General features: G+C 47.0%; 1 protein-coding gene and 1 long non-coding RNA gene across 5 annotated transcripts; one reads left to right on the top strand and one right to left on the bottom strand.

Annotated features, from left to right (window-relative positions):
• Positions 1 to 4,454: 4,454 nt before the first annotated feature.
• Positions 4,455 to 12,284, bottom strand: LOC141567643 (uncharacterized). The gene is made up of 2 exons (XR_012490491.1): positions 11,732 to 12,284; positions 4,455 to 11,359 (listed from the first exon to the last, which is right to left on the bottom strand). It is a non-coding gene; the product is annotated as an uncharacterized LOC141567643 (long non-coding RNA).
• Positions 12,285 to 12,910: 626 nt separating this feature from the next.
• Positions 12,911 to 21,981, top strand: ZBTB32 (zinc finger and BTB domain containing 32). 4 transcript variants are annotated; one of them, XM_074315795.1, is made up of 6 exons: positions 12,911 to 13,429; positions 19,428 to 20,410; positions 20,659 to 20,732; positions 20,841 to 20,906; positions 21,030 to 21,200; positions 21,383 to 21,981. In XM_074315795.1, exons 2-6 carry the CDS (start codon positions 19,527 to 19,529, stop codon positions 21,637 to 21,639), a joined length of 1,452 nt encoding a protein of 483 aa, XP_074171896.1. In that variant the 5' UTR covers positions 12,911 to 13,429; positions 19,428 to 19,526; the 3' UTR covers positions 21,640 to 21,981. The 4 variants fall into 4 exon arrangements, with proteins under 4 accessions (XP_074171896.1, XP_019566244.2, XP_074171897.1 ...); XM_019710685.2 differs by lacking the exon at positions 12,911 to 13,429 and adding an exon at positions 13,436 to 18,343; XM_074315796.1 differs by lacking the exon at positions 12,911 to 13,429 and having other exon boundaries at positions 19,429 to 19,577; positions 20,363 to 20,410.
• Positions 21,982 to 22,543: the final 562 nt, after the last annotated feature.

Raw genomic sequence — 22,543 nt, 5'->3', positions numbered from 1 at the left:
TTATTCCTATAGATACATATACAGGATTGATCTTTTTAAAGAAATGGGTCAAGGTTTTTAAAATAACGTTTAAATGGGTCATAAAATAATGTTTAAAAGAATCGAGAAAATACTTTCCAAAAAGCAAAAATAATTTGTAACCCTTCCACTTAAAAGTTTTAAAAAATTTAGAAATGGAAGTGTCCCATGTTCCACTTTATAGTAAACACGCACCTCCCAAAAAAAATCTGGTCCAACTCCCTAGATAATGCTATTAACACATAATAAATTTCCTTTTTGACTTTTCAAAAGTTTATGTCTACATATCTACATATACTTATATCAGCACGTACAGATGTTTAGTAGAATTATGCTTTAAATATTTCTTTGCCACTTGCTTTCTTCACTTAACTATGTATTATGGTCATCTTTCCTTGTCAGTATATAAGAATTCACCTCTTTCTTTTAAATATTGCAATGTACTACAGAGTATAGATGTATCAGAGGTCATCATGCTCTGTTGTTAAGTAAACAAGGCAAGGAACAGAATAGTATGCATAAGTGATTTCATTTTTATAAAAATTATGTATACATGTTTCCCACGAAGGACTCCTTTGAGAAGGGGAGTGGAATGGAGGGCTGAGAGGAAGAGGAATTTTCACATCATATGTATCTCTATAATGCTTAAAAAAACTTTTGTAAATCTCATTTATTACTTTTCAAGAACAAAGAGTAGTAAAGGGATTTCTAAAATACTAAGCGATATACAGCTTTACTTTCCAAGCCAGAATTTTAAGACACCACTTAAATGTGATGTCATATTTTAACACAGAAGAGTCCCTCCAGGTTAAGCGGCCTAATTGGCTTTTCTGCAGGCCCTGGAATGAAACTTCTCCATCCCTGGACACATATTTGGCCACCTTGTAAATATGTCAAGGAAAGGGGGAATTTCAGCCTAATCTTTCAAATTCTTGTATGTCCTCATGGGCAAGTTCACAACGATCTCATCTATGACTCTGATTCTCTGAGACAGGCAAAGAGGCAGCACTGGATTATCACCAGCCCCACCATACTCTGAGCCTCAGTGTGCCCCTCTGTGAAATGGGGGTTCCAACAGTCCCTACTTCGTAGCATATGGCCCAACACATTCTAAGAGCTCAGGAACTGGTAAACCTTTTTATTATGAATCAGGAATCTTCTCGACCCAGTGTAATCAGAATGAAATGCAGAAATGCACTACCTGCTGAGTATGCAACTATATCTGGTGAATCCCAATTTCAAATGTTTGGGGCTCCACCATCCTCGTACAGAAGCTGATTCTCTGAAGTGACTCAGATATTTGCACTTATAAAGTCACACTTGAAAATGCTTGGTGCTTTTGCTGAGAGATGTTTAATCCATGGGCTTAGCATATGTTAGAGTTAATATGATGTTTTTTTTGCCTGAGGATCTTTAAAGAATATTTGTAGAATTAATGGAGACTGATATGCATAAAGTCAGTTTTGTCTTTAAAAACCACACTGATTTCCTTAAAAATCATATTTAATACTATGAGAAAATTCTTGCAAAATTGTTATGTGATAGAAAGATTATAAAATAGTATGCCAAGTATGATTGCTTTTCTGATAAAAATATAAATAGGTGCACATTTGCATTAAAATTGTTAAACAAAGTCTTCCAAAAGTTAACATTGTTATTAAGGAAGAGAAGACACTTGCAGGGAATTTTTATTTCATTCTTTGGGCATTTTGGTATTTTCCAAATACTCTAAGACGATTATTACTTTCATCCTTCAACAAAAGTCAAGAACTAAGTCTTAATAAAAATGTCACTGCAAGACATGAGATGTGCATTGAGAAAAGAGTAATTCCGCTAAATATTTTCAAGCTTTAATTGAGCAGTTAAGACAGATCAGGCCTTGCCAGATGCTGGGGTCTTGGGCTCAAACTGGGGTCAAGCTGGCCTCTGGGCAGCAATTAGGCAAGCCTCCACCTCTGTCACATTGCCCTCTCTGGCTCCATCTGGCCACATACCTGTACAGTGCAGCTCAGCCGGACTGGCAGCAGTTTGGCCTGGCCAAGGCGGGCCTCAGCTGGCAAGACAAGTTTGTCTGGCCTGGTCCCTCCACTCAGAGGTCCACTCCTGTAGGTGAGAGGGGAGCAAAAAGATGAGGGGCAGATGAGGCTCCCAGGACTACCCAAGAGACAGGCAGTCATTCAATGGTTATTCCTACCGCAGCTCTACGTCACCACATCTGTCCATGGCTCAATACAGCCTGGAAACCTCCATGGCTCCCCAGTGCCCTCAGCACAAAATCCAGCTCCTCAGCCAGGCCCTGAAGGACCCTTGTGGCCTGTCTCCTTACTACCTCCCCAGGCTTACCTTTCTCTCCTTCTTCACTGAGCCCATCTTTCTTTCACCATCTGAGATCACAGAATAGAAAGAATAAACTATAACGTTATATAGTAATCAAGCAGGAATATACCTCTGACTACATCCACAGTGGCTTACACTACTTCCACAATGGCAAGTTGGCTTATCCACTAAAACATAAAATTTACATCCCTTTGACTCAACCGGTTCCTCCTCTGGGAATCTATCCTGCATATACACTCCCAAATGTGTTCAAAGACCTGTGCACAAGGGTAACTGAAAAGTGATAACTGAGAAAGAGCCTAAATCACATCGGAAGGGAACTAGTTATAGAATTCATTTTTTGACACCATGGACTACTGTGCAGCTAAGTTTAAAGGGCACCACATTGATATTTGCTGATATGAAGCCATCTCCAAGATAGAGATATTCATTAAGTAAAATGCAAAGCACTAAATTGAATATATGCTAAATGCAATTCTAGTTTGGATCCTGGAAGAGAATAAAAAATGCAGTAGTGGAACAACTAGTGCAATCTGAATAAAGTTTGGAGTTCAGTTAATGGTATTGTACCAATGTTAATTTCTTGGTTTTTAGAAACATACCCTGGCTATGTAATATGCTAATGGTAGGGGAAATTGGAAGAAGCGTATACAAGAATATTCTGTATTATCTTTGTAACTTTTCTGTAAACTTAAATTTTTTCCAAGATAAAAAGATTATTTTAAAAAAACTGTATGTTTCTTTATCTGTAGAACTTTAAAGAGGAGGAAAAAAAAGAAGTTTGTGTATGTACAGGATACATCTTTTCTTATAAATTGTTCTATGACTAATTTTTCTTAATTCAGGAATGATTATCCAGTTTGACATTTGGTGAATATTTTAAAAATAATTTACACTCACACTTGCATCATGGTTTTTTTCAGAGTATGCAATGTCATTATTTGAAAATTTTTATCTGATGGCATTATTTCAGAATGTCTTCATTTTGAACTGCAGTTAGAAATTACACAGTGTTGAGGAATGGAGTGAAAGTAAGGAAATGGCAATTCACTAGAAACCAACTCACAAAATGTTCGGTTACCAACTGGCCACTCATTTATCAAAAATGTTTTTAACCATGTTAACCAAAATGGTTTAACAAGTTGTAAGGAAATGGATATTTTGACTGTGGTCCCCTCGGAACCACTGAGCTGAAAGTGTTCTGGGTCAGAGACAGAGCAGACAGCAGGGAACGGGCTTCCCACACGGGCGGGAACCTGGAGGCAGTAACAGTCAGAAATCTGGTCACTGACCTTGCTGGCTCCGCACTGTGGCCTTGCTAATCCTGAGCTCTGGGTGAGAACCAGGAGACCAGTGTGAGTTAACCTCCCTTAAATGGAAATGCTTACAGTGTTAGATTAAGTCTTCCAGAACTGTGGTGTAAGTCCTGGGTATTCACTGTCTGTAGTATTATAAGAACTGAACTTTCCAGATCCAGTGAAAACCTATCTTATGCAGACAATGTCACTGATATTCATGCCCAAGGGGGCCCAAGAAGCTTTGTTGAGACAGGTTGCATCTGTCCCTGTCCTGCGTGATAAAAGTGTGACCACCTTTTCAGTGAATGTCATCAACTCATGCATCGTAATATTTATTGCTTGCCTATCATGAGCATCAAGCATTGTTCTAGGTTCTGGGCATTCAGCAGGGAAAAAAATCAAGACCTCACTCTCTACCTTTACAAAGCTTACCTTCTGGAGGAGGAGAAAAGTGCTAAGGAAAAACTAAAATGTAAAAATAAGAGAATTTTTAAAACTAGTGGGGAAGGGAAGCAGGGAGTTTCAGCACCACATCCTCATCCTGACTGGATGTATGAGTTTCCAGCAGCAGCATGCAGCCCCTCTGGATCGTTTCCATTGTCCAAGTTGGATGCTGTGCAGCCTTATCACCATGTGGGGGCGCTGCGGAGAGCTCCGATTGACGGCTCCTGGGACACGTGCCTGCCTAGGAGCAGGGATGGAGTCAGCTCCAACAAACGGCCCCACCTGGGAGCAGGGAGGAGTTGGTTGCTCAGAGCAGGGTGGATCTTTAGGAGGTGAGGGGGGAAGCAAAAATCTTCATTTAAAAAACAAATTTCACATTTATTAAAAACAGCAACTTAGAGCCAAAAAACATAAAGCATTTTAAATCAATGATTTGAAAGCATGTACACTCATCGTATAAGTAAACACTGAAACTGTACAGATTGAAACAAATATTCATTTAGCAAACAAGTTGGATCACCATCACCTATTCTGCACTTTGTAAAGCATTTGAGTTCTTCAAAAATGAACGATTCAAAACACAAGAACAAGTGCCGTCAAATATTTTTAACCTTAAGGACACACTGCTCTGTACATCAAATTAAATCAGTCATAGTATTATACAGGTGAACAGACCCTAGAGGCAGAAAGGACTAGTCCTTCTCCACTTCCACCTTCCTCCTGATGATAAATGACACAGAAAGCACTGAGAATTTAATGTTGGCCATTATCATCATTGTCATTTTTATTAATATCAGGGGCCCCCAACGCTCCCCCATTGCTCACCTGTGCCAGTTATCAATTTATTTTATTGCCCCTTAATTCCGACACCCAACATTTATCAGCTGGCACAAGGTTAGGCCTTGTCAGTAGAGGGCGTTGGAAGGACTTTGCAGGAGTCAGGGGCTTTTCTCCAAATTCCAGTGCTTTGTTCTTGTTCCTCCTGCGCTGTGACCAACAGGTGGCTGTTACTCTTCACATCACAGCCTGCCACCTCCAGCACCCTCTTGAGTCCAGCTAGAGACACTTTTTTGGCGGGGAGAGGTGAAATTTCTCTCCCCCTTTCTTCTGCCTCCACACACACACACACACACACACACACTCCTGTTCAAGCCGTTGTTTCTCACTCTAGTTGTGTAGGACACAGCTCCCTGGCCCATGCTGTATTATGAGCCTTGCGCTCCCGGGCTGAGGTAGTCGGTCGCCGGTCCTCGGTGGGCAGCTCACAGCTGCTCACGGCAGCTAGCGCCGGCTGCCGACTGCTCACAGTAGTCTGCGGCAGCCCACCGCAGGCCAGCTCCAGGGAGAACCGTTTTTCGCAATCTTAGCTGTAGAGGGCGCCCCTCACTGGCCCATAAGGGAATCTAACCGGCGACGGCATTAGGAGCACGGGGCTCCAACCACCTCAGCCAGCGGGCTGGCCCCAGCTAGGGACACTTCACCCAAGTAAGAGGTCTATTGAAAACATGAAATAGACTCCATGATTTCTCACTGAACTGTTTTTTTCAGGTGTTCTGCAAAAGGCAATAGAAAGATGCAAAACAGAGAAAATGGTCTTTTCGAAGAGCCATTTCGAGTCCTGCTAGGGAAAATGATCAAAAGAAGATCCCTGGTATTAAAGTCCACCTCATAAAAATTCATTCGGAAAATTGAGGAAAGAAGTCTGGAAACTGAAGGAATTTTTCAACTTTCAAGATCTATACCCAAAGTCAAGGCAAGTGATATTTATTGCCTAGAAACTCCTCTGGCCCAGGGTATCTCAGCTAGCTTTTGTTAACACGAAAACAATGGCTTAAAATATTTTTTATCTCCTTATTCTGTGGAACCATTTGGGCTCAGCTGAGCTGGGCAGTTCTGTTACTCTCACCTGGGCTCACTCACGCTGCTGCAGTGGGGTGGCTGGGGGCCAGTTGACCTAGGGTGCTCCTTCACATGTATGGCTGGCTGGCAGTTAGTGTAGGTGGCTGGGGTGTTGGCTCTGATTGGGCCATGTGTCTACAGCAGGCCAACCCAAGTTTATTCACATGCTGGTGTTTGCAGGGTTCCCAAGAGCAGTAAGAGAGGACAAGTCCCAAAGTGTACAAGCAATTTTTAAGTCTCTGCTTTTGTCACATTTGCTATTGTCCCATTGGTCAAAACAAGTCAATGGCTAGGGCCAGGTTCAGTGTATGAGGTGTGCAAAAGGGAGAATTATGGAGGCCATTTTAACAAATCATCTACCACAGGGGATCCAGGATGGTAAAAAGATGCCAGCAGTCCCCAGCAGAAGTAGTTAAATGCTCCTATTTGAGAGTGTTCCATAGTTGTAATCTCCTCAAGTGGCCTGCAGTTCCCAGGACAAAGCCAGATGGGAAGCAATTGGTGCTAACAACAGCCTGGACTTTGGGCCATTCCTCCAGTCACCAAAGAGCTGTCCTAAGAAGAGGTGCCTTTTTCCAAATGTCAAGAATCACAGAAGGGGGCCGGCCCAGTGGCTCAGGCGGTTAGAGCTCCATGCTCCTAACTCCAAAGGCTGCCGGTTCGATTCCCACATGGGCCAGTGGGCTCTCAACCACAAGGTTGCCAGTTCAATTCCTCGAGTCCCGCAAGGGATGGTGGGCTGCGCCCCTTGCAACTAAGATTGAACATGGCACCTTGAGCTGAGCTGCCGCTGAGCTCCCAGATGGCTCAGTTGCTTGGAGCGCGGGCTCTCAACCACAAGGTTGCCAGTTCAACTCCCGCAACGGATGGTGGGCTGCGCCCCCTGCAACTAGCAATGGCAACTGGACCTGGAGCTGAGCTGCGCTCTCCACAACTAAGACTGAAAGGACAACTTGAAGCTGAACGGCACCCTCCACAACTAAGATTGAAAGGACAACAACTTGACTTGGAAAAAAGGCCTGGAAGTACACTGGAAGTACTGTTCCCCAATAAAGTCCTGTTCCCCTTCCCCAATAAAATCTTAAAAAAAAAAAAAAAATCACAGAAGATTAAGGGGACAATGCTTTAAGTGAATTCATGTTTCAAAAACCAAGTAGGAGACATTAAAGACATGAAGAATTGCTTAGATGCCTCTTAGATGTCTTCTCAGTTGCCATGGGCACTGGAATGGAAATAAAAAAAATAGGAAAGGTAAAAGGTTAAGAAAATTCTGTTTTTGGAGTTCTACTTCAGTACTGTTGGACACATAATTAAAGGAAAGTCCCTAGTGTTCAAGTTCTTCTTGCTATACCAAAAGAACACCTAAGATCAAATTGCCAAGGATGACCCATCTCACCACTTCTTTTCAACACCATTCTGGAAGTCCTAGATAATGCAATAAGGGAAGAAAAGGAAATTAAAGGTATACAGATGGAGAAGGAAGGAATAAAACTCTTTTTTATAGATGACATAATTGTCCACGTAGAAAATCCAAAAGAATCAATAAAAAGAACTCCTGGAACTAATAAGCAATTATAGCAAGATTGCAGGATACAAAGTTAATATACAACAGATCAAAGTGCAAGTCCAAACATTGTATCTATTGATCGTATCATAGCCTAATAATAAAGTATCTTTATTATGTTTCCCCTTCTTAAGAGATTTTTGCCCTAATAGCTCTCATTAAGTAGAATGTGTTCATGGAGAAAAACAATTTTTTTAAATGGAGTATTGATGAAATAAGGCAGAATGTTGAGAACTGAAGCAACTAGATGATAGGTACATAGAGGTTCGTTAAACTGTTCTCTGTAAAAAAAATAAATAAACACTTCTTTCTGTGACTTTGCATGGCTCATAGGGGAATGCCAGCACTCCTGAGCATGGCCTCCTAGGCCAGGTCCTGCCAACCACCAGCAGCCTCACTCTGCCCTGCTTCCCCTTGTTTTGCTCTGTCTGCTCCATCGACATTGAAATTCCAGGCCATGCTTCCTCCTGCCCTACAGCTCTAGGACCTGCTTTTCTACTGCCCGGAAGACTCTCCAATCCCTAGTCTGGTTAAGGAGTATTAATCCTTCAGAGCTGAAGTGCAAGCATCACTTCTTCCAGGAAATCGTCCTTGAGCTAGGTCAGAGTCCTGTTTTACTTTCTTAAAGTATCTATATTGTGGTTTTTCTTCATAGCACTTAGTGCAGTTTTAATTTTACTTGCAATTAATAACAATAGCCAGTATTTAATGATCACTGTGCTGGGGCTTTTCTAAAAACTTCGTGGGTGATGGCTCATTTGATTCTCTCAAGGCACAGAAAGTTAAAGAAAGTTGCTCAGAGTCACACAGTTGGTAAGTGGTACAGGTATGACCTAAACCCTGTCAGATCTGACATCTTAATCATTCTGCTCTGCTCTCTCCCTCTGAAGTAAATAATATGCGTCTCCCCAACAGACTGAGCCCCTCAATGGTAGATTTGCACTGTTATGGACTGAATTGTGCCCCCCCCCCCGGTTAATATATTGATGTTCTAACCCTCAATGTGACTGTATTTGGAGACAGGGCCATTAAGGAAGAAATTAAAGTTGAATGAAGTCACAAGGGTAGGGTCCTAATCCAGGAAGACTGGTGTCCTCATGTCTTAGTCTGTTTGGCCTGCCATAATAGACCACCATAGACTGGGTGTCGTATAAACAACAGAAACTTATTGCACACAGTGCTGGAGGCTGAGAAATCCAAGATCAAGGCTCTAGCAGCTATGGGATCTGGTGAGGGCCTGCTTTCTGGTTTATAGACGGCTGTCTTCTCACTGTAACATCACATGGTATAAGGGGTAAGGGAGTTGTCTGGGGCTTCTTTTCTAAGGGCACTAATCCCATTCATAAGGGCTCCACCCTTGTGACCTAATCACCACCCAACCGTCCTATTTCCTAATACCATCACATTGGGGGGTGAGGATCTCAACATATGGATGTTTTTGGAGGCAGGAACAAACACTCAGTATATAGCATTTTATAAAAAGAACAAAAGACACCAGGAGTGTGCATGCACAGAGGAAGGCCATGGGAGGACACAGTGAGAAGGCAGCCATCTGCAAGCCAAGGAGAGGGGCCTCAGGAGAAATCGACCCCACCAGCACTTTGATCTTGGACTTCCAGCCTCCAGAACTGTGAGAAATTAATTTCTGTTGTTAAAATCACCCCGTCAGCAGTGTTTTGTTCTGTCAGTCACAGTGGACTAATGGTCTCTTCTTGCTTGCCATTATATACTCTGTACCAAGGAACATGTGTAGCACATAGTAAGTACTCCAAAAATAGAGAAAGTCTTCCCTTACCCTTTTCCCTTCCTCGCCCGCCTTAACACATCGCGTACGGCGGGGTTTAAATCCTTCCTGAAGATTCTCGTGATCCGTCCGCAACGTGTTAAGTGTCCCTTCTGGGTTTCAGTTGCTATACTTTACACTTGGTTCTGGAAGGATATAATTTCTTTCTAGAAGGTTAAATCTTTGAATTTAAATATTTCAAAGGGACTAGTCTTCTCCAGGGCTCAGCACAGATGGCATATGCTGACAAAGTTTAATAAATATTTGAGTGAATGCAAGTCTCCCGACCCTTACACATGAGCCCTGAATGCAGAGCAAGAAGCCCTGAGTTCTAAGTTTTATGAGTCTCAAAAGTAATCATGGCCTTGAGTTTATCCAGAGATCAAAGCTTGGAGAAAGTCCTTTATGCTCTGAAAAGTTATAGGATCATTTTTATGTCTGTTATGAACACCTGTGCAGTTGAACTGAGTTCCTGAACCTTAGTCATCTGCTTGGCTCCAGCCAGACTTCTTGCTGTTTCTCAAACATGTTCCTCACTTCTGTCTCAGGGCCTTTGCACTTGCTACCTCTTTTGGGAGCACACTTGTCCCATGGCAAATATCTGGCCTAATTTTCAGTGCCTACATGAGAGTCAAGGCAGGTGATGGTGACTTTGAGGAAGCAACTCAGTTTTAGGGCTTAGGGAAGAGAAATGCTTTCTGGGTTCCCATCTGGGTTCTACTGTTCTATTAGTTTATTTAACCCTCTCAACAGTCCTGACAGGTATTTACTATCATTACCCCCATTTTACAGATGAGAAAATTGAGGCCAAGAGAGATTAAGTAATTTGCCAAAGGTCTCACAACTAGTAAATAGCAGGGCCAGGATACGAATCCAGGCAATTTGGATCCAGTGTCCAGCTTCTTAACTACAAGGCTCTCTGCTACTTGATTAAAACTGCTATATTAAAACTTAGTTAACATAGGGTCTGGCACAGGGTAGTTGCTCAGTAAGCTATAGTTATTTCTCTAGTCTTCTCAGACATTTGATTCTCCTAATCCAACCCCCAGAATGAAGCCAACAACCCTTCCTACTCCACCTTGCCAGAGCTTAGGGTCCCTTACTCCATCTTCTCATGCCTGCACATGCTGGGTAGCTGGATTTCAGGGCTCTAGAGTAAGGCTCTCTGGGTTCCCATCCAGGTTCCACCATTTACTAGTTCTGTACACAAGGGAATATTCCATCCCTCCCTGGGTCTCAGTTTCCTCACGTGTAAAATGGGGACAATAACAATACCTATGTCCTAGAATTATTACAGAGATTCAGTGAGATGATGCATAGATGATGCAGAATGCTTTCCACCTTGCCTCGCCCATAAAAAGTGTTCCATAAATGGCAGCAATTATGACTAGGGCTTCTCAATGAGAAGCCTCCAATGGTCCTGAGGCTGTGAAATACACTCCCAACCACCTTTAGGGCCAACGTTGGGACCAGATGAATTCATTGTTTACAGACAAGGCTGGCTGGGTGAGAGGACCCCTCACCTGATCCAACCCAGGATCTACTAGACAAGTGCTTCCTAGCAGCAGTCTAGTTCAGGGGATAATCTCTTGGGTCTGATAGACCTGGGTCTGAATTCCAGCTTTGATTTCTCCTAGAGTCTCATTTTCTTCATCTGTTAAATAGGAAAGGAGCAGTGTGAGGAGTAATTAAGAATGTGGGTTTGAATTAGAAGGTTATTCTATTCCTTGTTCTGCCAAGGACTAGCTATGTGAGCTGAGTGTCTTCAGCTCCATGCACCTTGGTTGTCTGTTCTAATGGGTTTTGTCATTATTCCTCTTCCTAGGGCAGCTGAGGATTCCCTAGGACCATGTGTGCAGACTCTGCAGACACTGTAGCTGTTAGGATGGGAGACAGTGTACCCAATGGTTAGGAGCTTAGATTCTGGAGTCAGACTGCAACAGGCCTAGTTCAAATTCTGCTCTTGGTGAGATCTTAGGGAAATCAATTATCTTCTTTCAGTTTCAATTTGCTTATCTGTGAAGTGAGAATAAAAACAGTAAGTATCGGATAGAGCTTGTTATGAGAATTCAATCAAATGATGCATGCAAAGCACTTAAAACTGGCCTGGTTCTGTGTAAGTGGCAAAGATACCCATCATGAGGGTGATTTTTAAAATATTCTTTTCTAGAATGCAAATGCATTTGCCAAACTGAGGAACTGCAAATATGCACTAAGTGCTGGAGCCTTCAGGATCAGATTTAAGTCCAAAACAAAAATCAAAAACCCAAAAAACCCCCTCATTTGTAGATGAGGTGAACCAGGGCCAACGTGACCAGCTCAGACACCATCCCACATCTACAAGATCAACACTACTTAACTGTAGGGTACCTTGAATGCTGGACTCACCAGAAAAAGGTCGGAGTCCCAGCAATGCCCGTACTCACTGCGGGACCTGAGACGAGTGACTGCCGCCGACCGCAGAGGATAACCCAGCATAGTCATCAGCTCCCTCACAGGGCTACTTAGCAAAAGTCACTAAGATGACGCACAAAGCGTGCATGGTACACGGAAAGGGCTCAGTAAGCGGAAGCTGCTGTTACTACAGCTACAGCGCCTGTCTTTCCCCTACTTTTTGAGGGGTTTGCTCCCGCGGACCGGACACTCGCCGTAGGCAGTCTCCCTCCCGTTTCAGCTCCATCTATTCGTCCCAGGCTCCTCTGCGTCATGACCTCTCCAAGAGGGTTTTCCTGGGCCAACCCCCACCCTCGCCTCCCAACCTACAGCTCCTCAGCGAGTCGCAAGGAAGGAGGAGACAGACAACACTCCGCAGAGCCCGGGAGCTGAACAGAAGCGCAGGGACAGAACCCTAACCGCCTGAAACCGTTGGGTTGGGCTCCCGCCTCCCGGCCCTCTGATCAATTAAAAGCGAAGACGCAAGCCTCGGGACCAATCAGAAGTGGAAGCGGTTACGCAATGCCCGCCTTCTTAAAGCGCCCTTGTTCCTCATTGGATACGTCCAAGCGCGAACCCAAAGCTAAGCTGCTGAGAAGAGTGGGGCCAGCCAATCAGCGGTGCAACCGCAGCCGGGCTGGTGGGAGGAGAGGCAGGTGGCCCTCGCAGATTCGCGCGGTGCGAGCTCGCAGTGTGTCAGCCCAAATCCCTGCCTAGGCAGAAAGCCTGCTGGCCGGGATCTAAGCCCAGGCCAACTAATGGCGGGGCAGCGCAATAGGCCATTTTCTATACAGCGTAGTGGGGGTCTGGTGCACGAAGTACTCAGTTGATCCTGGCTCAACTGACAGTCGAGGTGTCAATGAGCACTTGAAGCGCGAATATCTAGACCATTCCTGGGTCAAGGCACTGCCCCCTCTTGCGTCTTTCCTGTCCCCGAATACTTCCGGGTAAGGCAGGGTGCGTTCTGCAACCAATCAGTGGTGGGGCAGGGCAGGAGGTGAGAAAGGCGAGCTGCCCTGAGGCACCTGAAACCTGGTGGCTCTTGAGGGCCTTTCAGCCAATCACGCACATCTCCACAGATATCTAAGGGGTTGAGAGAAAGGTGAAAAGGTTTGCAACGAGAGCTACTCAAAGGCAAGAAAGCGGTGGTATCCCTGAGCTCTTGTGGGGGGAGCCTCCAAGGCTATTCAGGTGGAGGAGGTTCGGGTCTCAGTCTCATCATAGAAAGGGTGAGAGAAGGCAAACTCCTTAGCCAATCAGCATTGGGGTTAGGCTGGAGTATGAGGTCTCAGTTAGAGGCCTCCAGCATCAGTCCACAGACCAATCAGACTCAAGGCCCTGCCCCTCCACAGCACAAGGGCAGGCGCGAGTTCCTCAACCAATCAGCGGTGGGCGCGAGGCAGTGGAGCTGTCCTAGGTGCCTCTCAGTCTGTTGAGCACGCTCACCAGGCAGGAGCCAGGAAAGACTGTGCCGCCAGCGCCGCAGCCAATCGGTGTCTGCCTTGGGATCCAGGCGCGAAAAGCGAGCTGTGCACGCGCCTGGGCATCGCGTTCCTGGCCTAGCGCCGCTCCCCATTTTCTAACCGCCACTTGGGCTTGTGCCGCCCTTAGTGTATGTGAGGCTGAGTGGGGAGAGGAACACGGGCTGAGTTGGTGAGTGCCGTGGTTTTACTTACTCTTCTTCAGGCTTGGGCCTGGCCCAAGCAAAGCTGGGGCATGGCGGGGCTTGACTCGTGGCTGTGAAGGTTGGGAAATGAGGGCTGAGAGCTTTAGCCCCTTGGGAACTCTCTCTGCCCTGGAAAGGCTGGAAATGGGGCCTCCTGAACAACTTTGGGCCCAGGCTGGGCAGAGGCCAGGCCAGCATGTCCTATGAGTTGGCACGTGGTCCCTAAGCCAGCCTGAGTTGGAAGTGTGTTGTAGGGCAGTTGGAAGCCCTTGGAGCCCTGCGTGGGGTCATTGGCAATGAGGTATGGTCTCTGAACTGTGAGAGGTTGTCTCGGGCCTCTGGACTAAGTCTGGATCTGGCAACTGGAAGGAGAGACTTGTGATTCTTCAGAGGTTATTGGGAATTACTGGCCAAGAGATGAAACTAGTGGGCATTTGAGAGGTTTCTGGCAACTTTGAATGCAGCCTGGGCTGAGAGTGAGCACTGATGAGGTCAAAAACCCAATGAGAAGTTGTCAAGGGTCATTGCATCCAGGCTGTGCTGGGAACATGTGGCTGCAAGGCTTTTAGGGGTCTTTGGACTCTGAGTTGAGGTGCTCTTGGCAGATTTTCCAGTATTGGGTCCAGGTTGTACCATGTGGCCAGGTTAGTCTTGTGATCTGAAGATTCTAGGGAGTGAGGAGTCTCCAAACCCCAGCCAAGTTGTTTGCCCTCCATGAAATATTATTGCCTTGTGGTGGCTCTAGACAGAACCAGGATTGGGTCGTGTCTGGGGCCTTTCAGTTCCTGTACTCACCTCTTTCCCAAACCCTTTCTGGTCACTCTCAGAAGATATCAGGCTATAAGCAGGGGGTAGGTGCATGGTAAGATGGATGTCATACCTGAGCACAGGAAGAGATGTGTGAGATATCCTGCTGTTTAGGAAACCACCCATGTTGTCTTTACCAAAGATCTTTTTATACTTATGGGGCAGGGTGTTGATATCTATATTCACTCAGCCCTTCCCACTCTACGTGTTACTAAAGCTTTCAGAGTGCTTTCATGTATACTTGGAGTTCTTAAACCAAGGGTGGGGAATGCAAAACGGTGGTCTACAAGTGGATTTCAAAGGTCTGTGAACCCTTGGAAATCATAAGATTTCATGCATGTTGGATTTGGGGAGTACAGGGCAAAAGCAGTCAAAGGACAATCTGGGAGTATTTGACCTGTTCAATGATGGGCTTCAGAGCAGTCTGTGAATCCCGTCATTCACATGCAAAATGTCATAAAAGTCTACAATTTTCCGATGTAAGGAGTTAATTCCATGGCTTACATTTTCAAAGGAATGGTGACCCCCTAAAACGTTAAGAAGTATTGGAATAAAGCAGGCTCCCATATTATTTATGGGGCCTGGGCATGACTAGAAATGGAGATTCACCTTTTTCTTCCCACACCTGGTGTTGGTGCACACTTCAAAGTATCTCACATATTAACTGGCATGTCCAACCTGTTTCCATGCCCCTCACACACAGTCAGGGCCTAGGCTGTTACATGAGTCCCACAGCCCACTGTCATGAATATAGATCTGGGGTTGAGGACCATGTAGATCCTGGAAGTGGGCCATTTGGGCTGGGAGGTCCAGAGTTCTGAGTTCCCAGAGCATGGTCTACAATTGGGCCACGCAGGTTCCAGGTGGGTACTTGCTAGATGATGACCTTGTACTCCTCAGCCCACGGGGAGGGACACAGCCAGAGTATGGCAGCGTCAGGCCCTCTCCCTGGGTTTAAGGCAGTACTGATATTCAGTACTGGTCTTGAAAACAGCCCCTGTGAGGAAGTTGAGGGCCTTGGAAGAGTTAGCCCCATATTAGGGCTGAAGAAAAAGGCCCTTCACTGTGAGGATGTAGTGGAACCTAAGTTTTTTGACTTCTAGTCGTTATTTTTTCACTTAATGCACAAAAGATGTGTTATGATGGGGTCTCTATGACCTAGATTCAGCTCATGTCACTGTATCTGGTTTTGGGTTATGTAGAACATAGATTTAAATGAAGAAAGAAATGAATTCACTCTGTGATGTCTCTTCTCTGGTATGTGTTGGATGTATTATACTTAACCAGAAAGAGTGAACATTTGAAAGTGTATGTATGATTTGGATAACAGGTCTTATTCTTTAGAAAATGCTATGTGTGTGAGAGTGTGTGTCTGGGGGTTAACCACCTTAATTTGCATAAAGAGATGTGTTCCTGGGAAGAGTGAAAAGTTCATAGAATTTTTCTAAATTGAATCTTGCTTAACTTGACTTTGGAGATACTCAATAGTTAAAATAAGTGAGATAAAGGGAGAATATTTTTCATAAAACAAATAACCATTCCTCTAATTGGCCTATTCTGATGGTTTAATTTTAATTATATTTGAAGAGAATCCATACTTATATTGCTGTGTTGATATTTTTATATCAAGCTGGGTTGTGTCTGAAGGGGCTCTTGGTCAAGCTTATCAGTAAGAATAAAAATTACCAGATTTCAAATTTATTTAGTATTATAAAGGACTGAGAGGCAAAAGTCATACCTCCTTTTCCCACATATTTCTCTTCCAATGATGTCCTATCTAATTTCTCCTATGCACTCTACCCTCTCCCAAGATGCTGGCTTGCATCCTCATAACCTGTGGTTTTCTGGCTCTGCCTGTACTGAGTCAGCCTGGGAAGTGGAAGGTGGACAAGGTTTCTGAGACTGGCGAGGGCAGACCTTTCAAGAATAGAAACAGCGATGCCCCTGTCCTTACAAATCAAAGTGCTATTTGTGTCGGCTGTCAGTGCTCACTCAGTGTAAGAAGGTGACTTGGGCTGTGCAGTCAAGAATGTAGGGAGAGAGAAGGGCCTAGAGAGTCATCAACCTAAAGGCTGAGGTGTAGAGGGCCCTAGAGATACCTCTAAAGAGGCGATCTCTAAAGGGATATCCTTAGGTGGGGTAAACACCAAGTGGGAGGCAAGATGGGGTTTCCCATTCCTGGGGGCTTTTGTTCACTGAATGGGGAGTCCCCTTGCTCCTTCTGCTCCCTTTTAGATTTCCTAAAAGCCCATTGACACTTCCTGTCAACTACATTTGGCTTACAGAGGATGCTGCCCTTTGAGCACAGTCTCCAACTCTCTTGATCATCAATGGGCAAATCACACCTGTGGGGGCGCTGAGTCACAGAAACATGATATAGGGCTGGGTGGTAAGGGGGACTACACTCCACTAGATGATGATGTCATATTCCAGACCCCTGTACCTTTCCTCCTACGCTTGGGGGTGTCTCCCTTGTGGCTTTCCCCACATATTCCATATCTTCAGGGATTGTGTATTATTGTGTTGGAGGATGTTTCCCTCTGTATACATATCAGAGATTGGTGCTTTTATGTGTCCAGGCCAAGTGACTTTTATATGAGTGTCTAATGAGTCCCTGGGTGTGGTGATGTGAGGAGTTAGAATGCTGAGATGGAAAACATTTCAGAGTAGCAAATTAATACAATTTGCCCATTTGCATTTTCCCTTTCACTCTGACTCATCTTCCCCTCTCCCCACCCTACCATTGCCCCTCCACCAGCCCCACCCATTGGCACACCCTGTCTGATCTAGGAAGGGGTAACATCTGCCTGCACCCAAGCTAGAATGAAAGGTAAAGGGAAGGCATGCTGTGTCTGAAGAGAGAGAGACTAGAAGGCTGAACATTTGGGGGTTCTGGAGCCAAAGAAAAAAACATGGGTTTAGAGACATAATGTTTGAGTCTAGGAGGGGACCACGATCTAAACGAGAAGCCTAGGGGGAACCAGACTATGTCCTGTCGCCAGAGCAGCCTACCAATGCCTGACTTGTTTATCTTTGTTACTTATTGGGCATATATGATATGCCAGGCACATATCATAAGTGATTTATCACTTGTTGAATTAATGAAAATTTGCCACAGGATGAGGGATAATGGAATAAGAAACAGAAAAAGAAATTTGAGTTTGTCAGACCTCATCCTTTCCCCTGGTTAAAGTGCTAAAGTGTGAAAAGAGGGGAAATCTCCGAGGACCTTGACCCTTTGGGCAGGAAGTGAAAGAAACCCCGGAGTCCTGATTTCAGAGAAATGTCATTTGTCATCACCCCAAGAAAAGGAGTTTTTCTTTTCGAAGACCACCGCAGGCCCTTCCTGGGGTTGCCCCCTTCAGAGCTGATGGGAGGATCTGAGTCACTCACATACCCAGTCCCCACTGGTGGCCCAGATGACAGTGGTCATTCCCACATAGCAGTCAAGGCTTCCTAGTACCAAGTCAGACATGCTTTTGGCCCTCTTTTACTCTGTCCTTGGAATTCAGATGTTTCAGTCATTTTTATTTCTGATAGTAGAAACAGCTTCCAGCTGCTAGAGCTCTACTGACACTTCTACGAAACAGAACTAATAATATTTGAATGATACTATGTACTGAAAACCTACTTCCATATTTATTGTTTCATTTTCAACTATACCTCCAAATGAGACAAGCAGAGGTTATCCCTATTTCATGGATGAGGTAACTGAGGCTCAGAAAGATGACCTGCCCAAAGTGACTCAACTAGTAAATGGCAGAGATGAGACTCAAATGCAGGTCCGATTAGTTCAAAGTTCTTGTTGCCTCAGGTGCACTTCTTTGGCTCTAGAAATTCACAAATGAAATAAGGAGACAGGAGGCTAGGAGGCAGGATGTGTGGTTTCTGGAAGTAGAGGGGGTAGTCTCTCCTAGAAGGATGAAGCAGAGCCAGAGGTATAAAACCACACCCCGTTGGGGGACATTGGCAGACTGATACTTGGGACACCCAATGGAAGACTGTGAGGTCAGGGGCGGGGCTAGCTGGGGGTTGGGGGCAGGAGCCCAAACAGCAGCTCAGAACATGCGGTGTCCAGGAGGAAGCTACAACTGGTGAGTGGTTTTTCTTCTTCCCAGCTGAGTCTTCCCTCTCATTATACCCCTCTTTCTGTCTAGTTCCTGCCAAGCTGTAGCCCTCTTCCTGCGGTGCCCAAGTAGTAATCCTCCCTCCAACAAGGGTCCTTACCCACGGTGAGCCCACACCTAGGAATATGCCTGCTGGGAACTGAGATACTTGGGTCTGTCTCTTTGTATCTGGGTTCCCAGTTCTCTTCTTAAAAGCCAATGTGGTGGTTTTGATGTGTGATAATCTGCCTTGTTGGGTTCTTTCTATTGTTCACTTTTGGCTTATGAAAAACAAAATTAAACTATCTCTTTATCTTAACCTTGAAAGGAAATAGCCTCTCCCTTTACAGTTCTCATTTCCCTTACTCTCGCTTCCTTGAGGGTCAGTCTTCTCCAAAACTTCTCTCCATCCTTGGGTCCAAAGCCTTCTCTCCTGTGGCTTCAGTACTTGCTCTCTTAACTCACTGGATGAAAGTCTTTGGTCCCTTCACGTTCCTTCTCTAAGGATGTGTTCTAGAAGCTTCAGCCTCAAGGAGATGTTTGATTAATGCCTTTAAGCCTGCCCTCCTGCAGCTATGACCCATCTTGCTGACCTTTCTGCTTCTCAGGTCCCTCAGCTCCACGTGATGGGCTTGTGTGGAGGCTATGCTAGCTCTCTAAACTCTCCCATGAAGCTGTGTCTTCCTCCATCCCTAACTGCCAGGGCTGACTGGGTCTGGCGATGTTCTCTTGTCTGAAATGAGATCCTGGCCTACTCAGAAGTCTTTCCCTGCAAAGGGGCTTGGAGAAGCAAAAGCATATGTCTGCTATCCTTTAAGTCACATTTCCAATTGGCAGCATCCACCTATACTAGTCTTAAACCCACTACTTGATATAATTGTTAACTGCCAGGTCCCTGCTCTTTAAGTCCTGAATTTGGTCTAATTTCCATTCTCTTGCCATCCTACCCCTGCCCCTGGCCTCTATTATGGTTCTAGATAACCTGAGGTCTTCTCTTAGGTTACTTGCTCCATTCAGGACTGAGCTCTGATCAAGAACCAACAACTCACTCTTTCTCCCCTCCCCTCCACAGGCTTGAAAATATGCTGTTCCTCCCTCTTCTTTCCACCGTGGACCTCACACTGTGGCCTTTCTCTCAGAACCTCTGAGATTGGTACCTAGGCAAGGCATAATGCCCGTGTCCCCAACGAGACTGCCTAGCCCCTATGGCTCTGATCGACTGGTACGGCTAGCAGCCAGGCTCCGGCCAGCACTATGTGACACCCTGATCACCGTGGAGAGCCAGGAGTTCCCTGCTCACAGCCTAGTGCTGGCAGGTGTGAGTCAGCAGCTGGGCCGCAGGGGTCGCTGGTCTCTGGCGAAAGGAATCAGCCCTTCCACTTTCGCACAGCTTCTGTACTTTGTTTACGGGGAGAACGTAGAGCTGCAACCTGGGGAACTGGAGCCCCTTGAGGAGGCAGCCAGGGCCTTGGGGGTGCAGTCCCTGGAAGAGGCATGCAGGAGGGCTCGAAAGGACAGGGCTAGGGTGGAACTGAATCCAGAGTTGAAGGAACTTCAGGAGGAGCAAGAGAAACACACAAGGGATTCTGAGAGAGGAGTGAGGGGCCTTGGAGAACAGGGACCGGAGAAGTTTGTTAGAGCTGGTAGGAGAGAACATGAGATGGCGCATGAGCACAGGACACCAAGAGAGAGCCCTGAGATGGCAGAGGCAATGCAGGAGGACCAGAAGGAACAGATAAGATCAGAGGAGAAACTCAACCAATTCCCTGTTGGCCACAGGGGAGTAGATGGGAAGCAAGAAGTGATCATGTGGGTGAGGGAGAGTCCAGGGGGCTCTGAAGGAAGTCTGGGGGAGTACCCTGGCTCCCTTCCCCCACCAGGTTCCCTCCAAACCAGCATCACCCCTAGGCCCTGGTGGGTTGAGGCCCCTTGGTTGGGGGAGGGCCAGCCTGCTCTGTGGAGCATTCTGCTGTTGCCGCCCAGATATGGCACCCCCTTCTCCCATAGCACCCCCATCACTGCAGCCTGGCAAGAGGTCTGGCCTCAGAACCAGAGGTGAGTGAAGGGCCTAATGGAAGCCTGGCTGGGAGGGAATGGCTCAGGAGAGGCAGTGGTGATGGGTGGAACGGTACCACATCTCTTATCTTTACATTTCCTGAGGTGGAGATAGAACCAGAAGCTCCCACCACAGGGGAAGCCAAAGCCCAGCCCTGGAGAACTCATTACACCTCCCCCTCCTGCAAGGGATTGGTCAGGATCCCAGGTTTTGCCAAGGCTGTAACTCTTTCCCACCCCACTCCCAGGATCCCACTGTCCCTGAACTGCCACAAAGGGCTCTGGAGCCAGAACCAGTTGGCCTCCTCCAGCCCTACCCCAGGTAAGCCCCTCACTGTCCCGCATGAACCCTGTACCATGGTCTCTGCTGGGGCAGGAACCACAGGAGTCCAGTCTGAGCAGGACCCCTACTTGACTATGCTTCCTCCAGGTTCCCTCCCCCAGGGCCCCACCCAACTCAGCCCTGAGACGGAAGAGTCTGATCAGAGGCACACAGGTGAGTATGGTGAGGGCGCTCTTGCCTCAGCCCCACTGTAGCATGATGTCTTGCCTGGGTGTTCCAGTGATCCGGCTCTGGGATTCCCAGCCCTGCCCTCCTTCGCCTTCTCTGTCCCCACAGGTGCACTTGCAACCTGTGTGGGTCATGGGGGCACAGCAGGCCACCCATCCCGCCAACATCCTCCCCTGGCTCCTCCTGCTCGGTCTAGGCCAAAGCCCTATTCGTGTTCTGTCTGTGGAAAGAGGTTTTCACTCAAACATCAGATGGAAACACACTATCGAGTCCACACAGGTATGGGCGCCTGGCATGTGTAAATTGTCTGCTTCTCTCCAAGCACTGGTCTGCCCGCCCCTAAGTCCCTCTCTGTGTGCCAGGTTCTCGCACAACTCCTTTGCCCAGTCGTGCCAATCTACCCCTAGGCCAGCCTTCGCCCCCTTCTTTATTTCACCAGCCTTACCCTCTACCCTCCCTAGGAGAGAAGCCCTTCTCCTGTAGCCTCTGTCCCCAGCGCTCCCGAGACTTCTCTGCTATGACCAAGCACCTGAGGACACACGGGGCCGCACCCTACCGCTGCCCTCTGTGCAGCGTAGGGTGCCCCAGCCTGGCCTCCATGCAGGCGCACATGCGCGGCCACTCACCTAGCCAGCTCCCGCCCGGATGGACCATTCGCTCCACCTTCCTCTACTCGTCCTCCTCGAGGCCATCCCGGGCCTCGACCTCTCCCCTGTAGGCCCCCTTCCACCGCCACCTGACGAGATGTCGGTAGTTTCTCTGGCTTCAGCCAAAGAATGAAAGAATTAAATGATGAAAGAGGAGCAGGCGGGCTGACTAGGCTTCTGAACCGGCGCCGCGGCTTCGGTTGCCTAGCAAATTCGCCTCTATGAAGCGCCGCAGGAAGAGCGCTGAAAGCTCTTTCCCAGATGACCGCGGGCCGGAGAAGCCTAGGCCAGCGATCCCGTGTGGGGTCAGGGCCGTGAAGTTTGCACAAGTGCAGGTCAACTGTGTGGGGACTGTTGATTTCATGACCAAAATAAAGCGTTTCCTGTGCCTTCCTCAGGACAAGAAAAGCCGAGCCCAGACTTTAGTCTGTAGCCGGGGGTAGGGGGTGCAGAGCCGCAGCCTGGCCCCGTCCTGTAGCGGCCCCTGGTGGCCCTGGGCCTGCTCTTCAGCGCGGCGGCCACCTTCTCCGTCTCCCGGGCCTCCCTGTTCTCCCCCGGCGGTAGCGGGCCGCGAGGGCTGGGTGTCCAGGCAGACTTAGCAGCAAGCCCTGTGTGGGTAAAGGCTGTGAAAACCCAAGTTACTGTCCCTGCCACAGCAAGCGAAGGCGTGCGGTGTCTGAGTCTGGGGGCCCGGGGCTGGAGAGGAACTCGTGCTCCGCCCTGCTCTCGGTCACCCGCCTCCTCTCGTTGAGCAAAAGGGCCGCAGGGCCGCGGCTTCTGCGGCATTTTTCTTCCACGCTGTACGGAAAGGCGGCTGTGTGGTACCTCGAACTGAGACTAACCCTTGGCCGCCGCTCCTTGCCCAGCCCACACCCCCTGAAGTCGCGAACTCCTATTACCCAGTGTCTCCAGGGTTCTCAGGATCCAAAGGCCCCTGCACACTGGGAGTGGTAGTTCATGCGGGCCGATGGCCCA

The sequence above is a fragment of the Rhinolophus sinicus genome, linkage group LG11 (assembly GCF_036562045.2).
Source record: "Rhinolophus sinicus isolate RSC01 linkage group LG11, ASM3656204v1, whole genome shotgun sequence".
Lineage (NCBI taxonomy): Eukaryota > Metazoa > Chordata > Mammalia > Chiroptera > Rhinolophidae > Rhinolophus > Rhinolophus sinicus.
This window is presented reverse-complemented; position numbering and strand designations above follow the sequence as displayed.

Excerpts from the sequence above, each read along its gene's own strand:
- ZBTB32 (XM_074315795.1), top strand. The coding sequence starts at position 19,527 with ATGCCCGTGTCCCCAACGAGACTGCCTAGCCCCTATGGCTCTGATCGA. Across the intron at positions 20,907-21,029 it reads GTCTGATCAGAGGCACACAG|GTGCACTTGCAACCTGTGTG; the intron begins GTGAGTATGGTG and ends CTGTCCCCACAG. Across the intron at positions 21,201-21,382 it reads ACACTATCGAGTCCACACAG|GAGAGAAGCCCTTCTCCTGT; the intron begins GTATGGGCGCCT and ends TACCCTCCCTAG.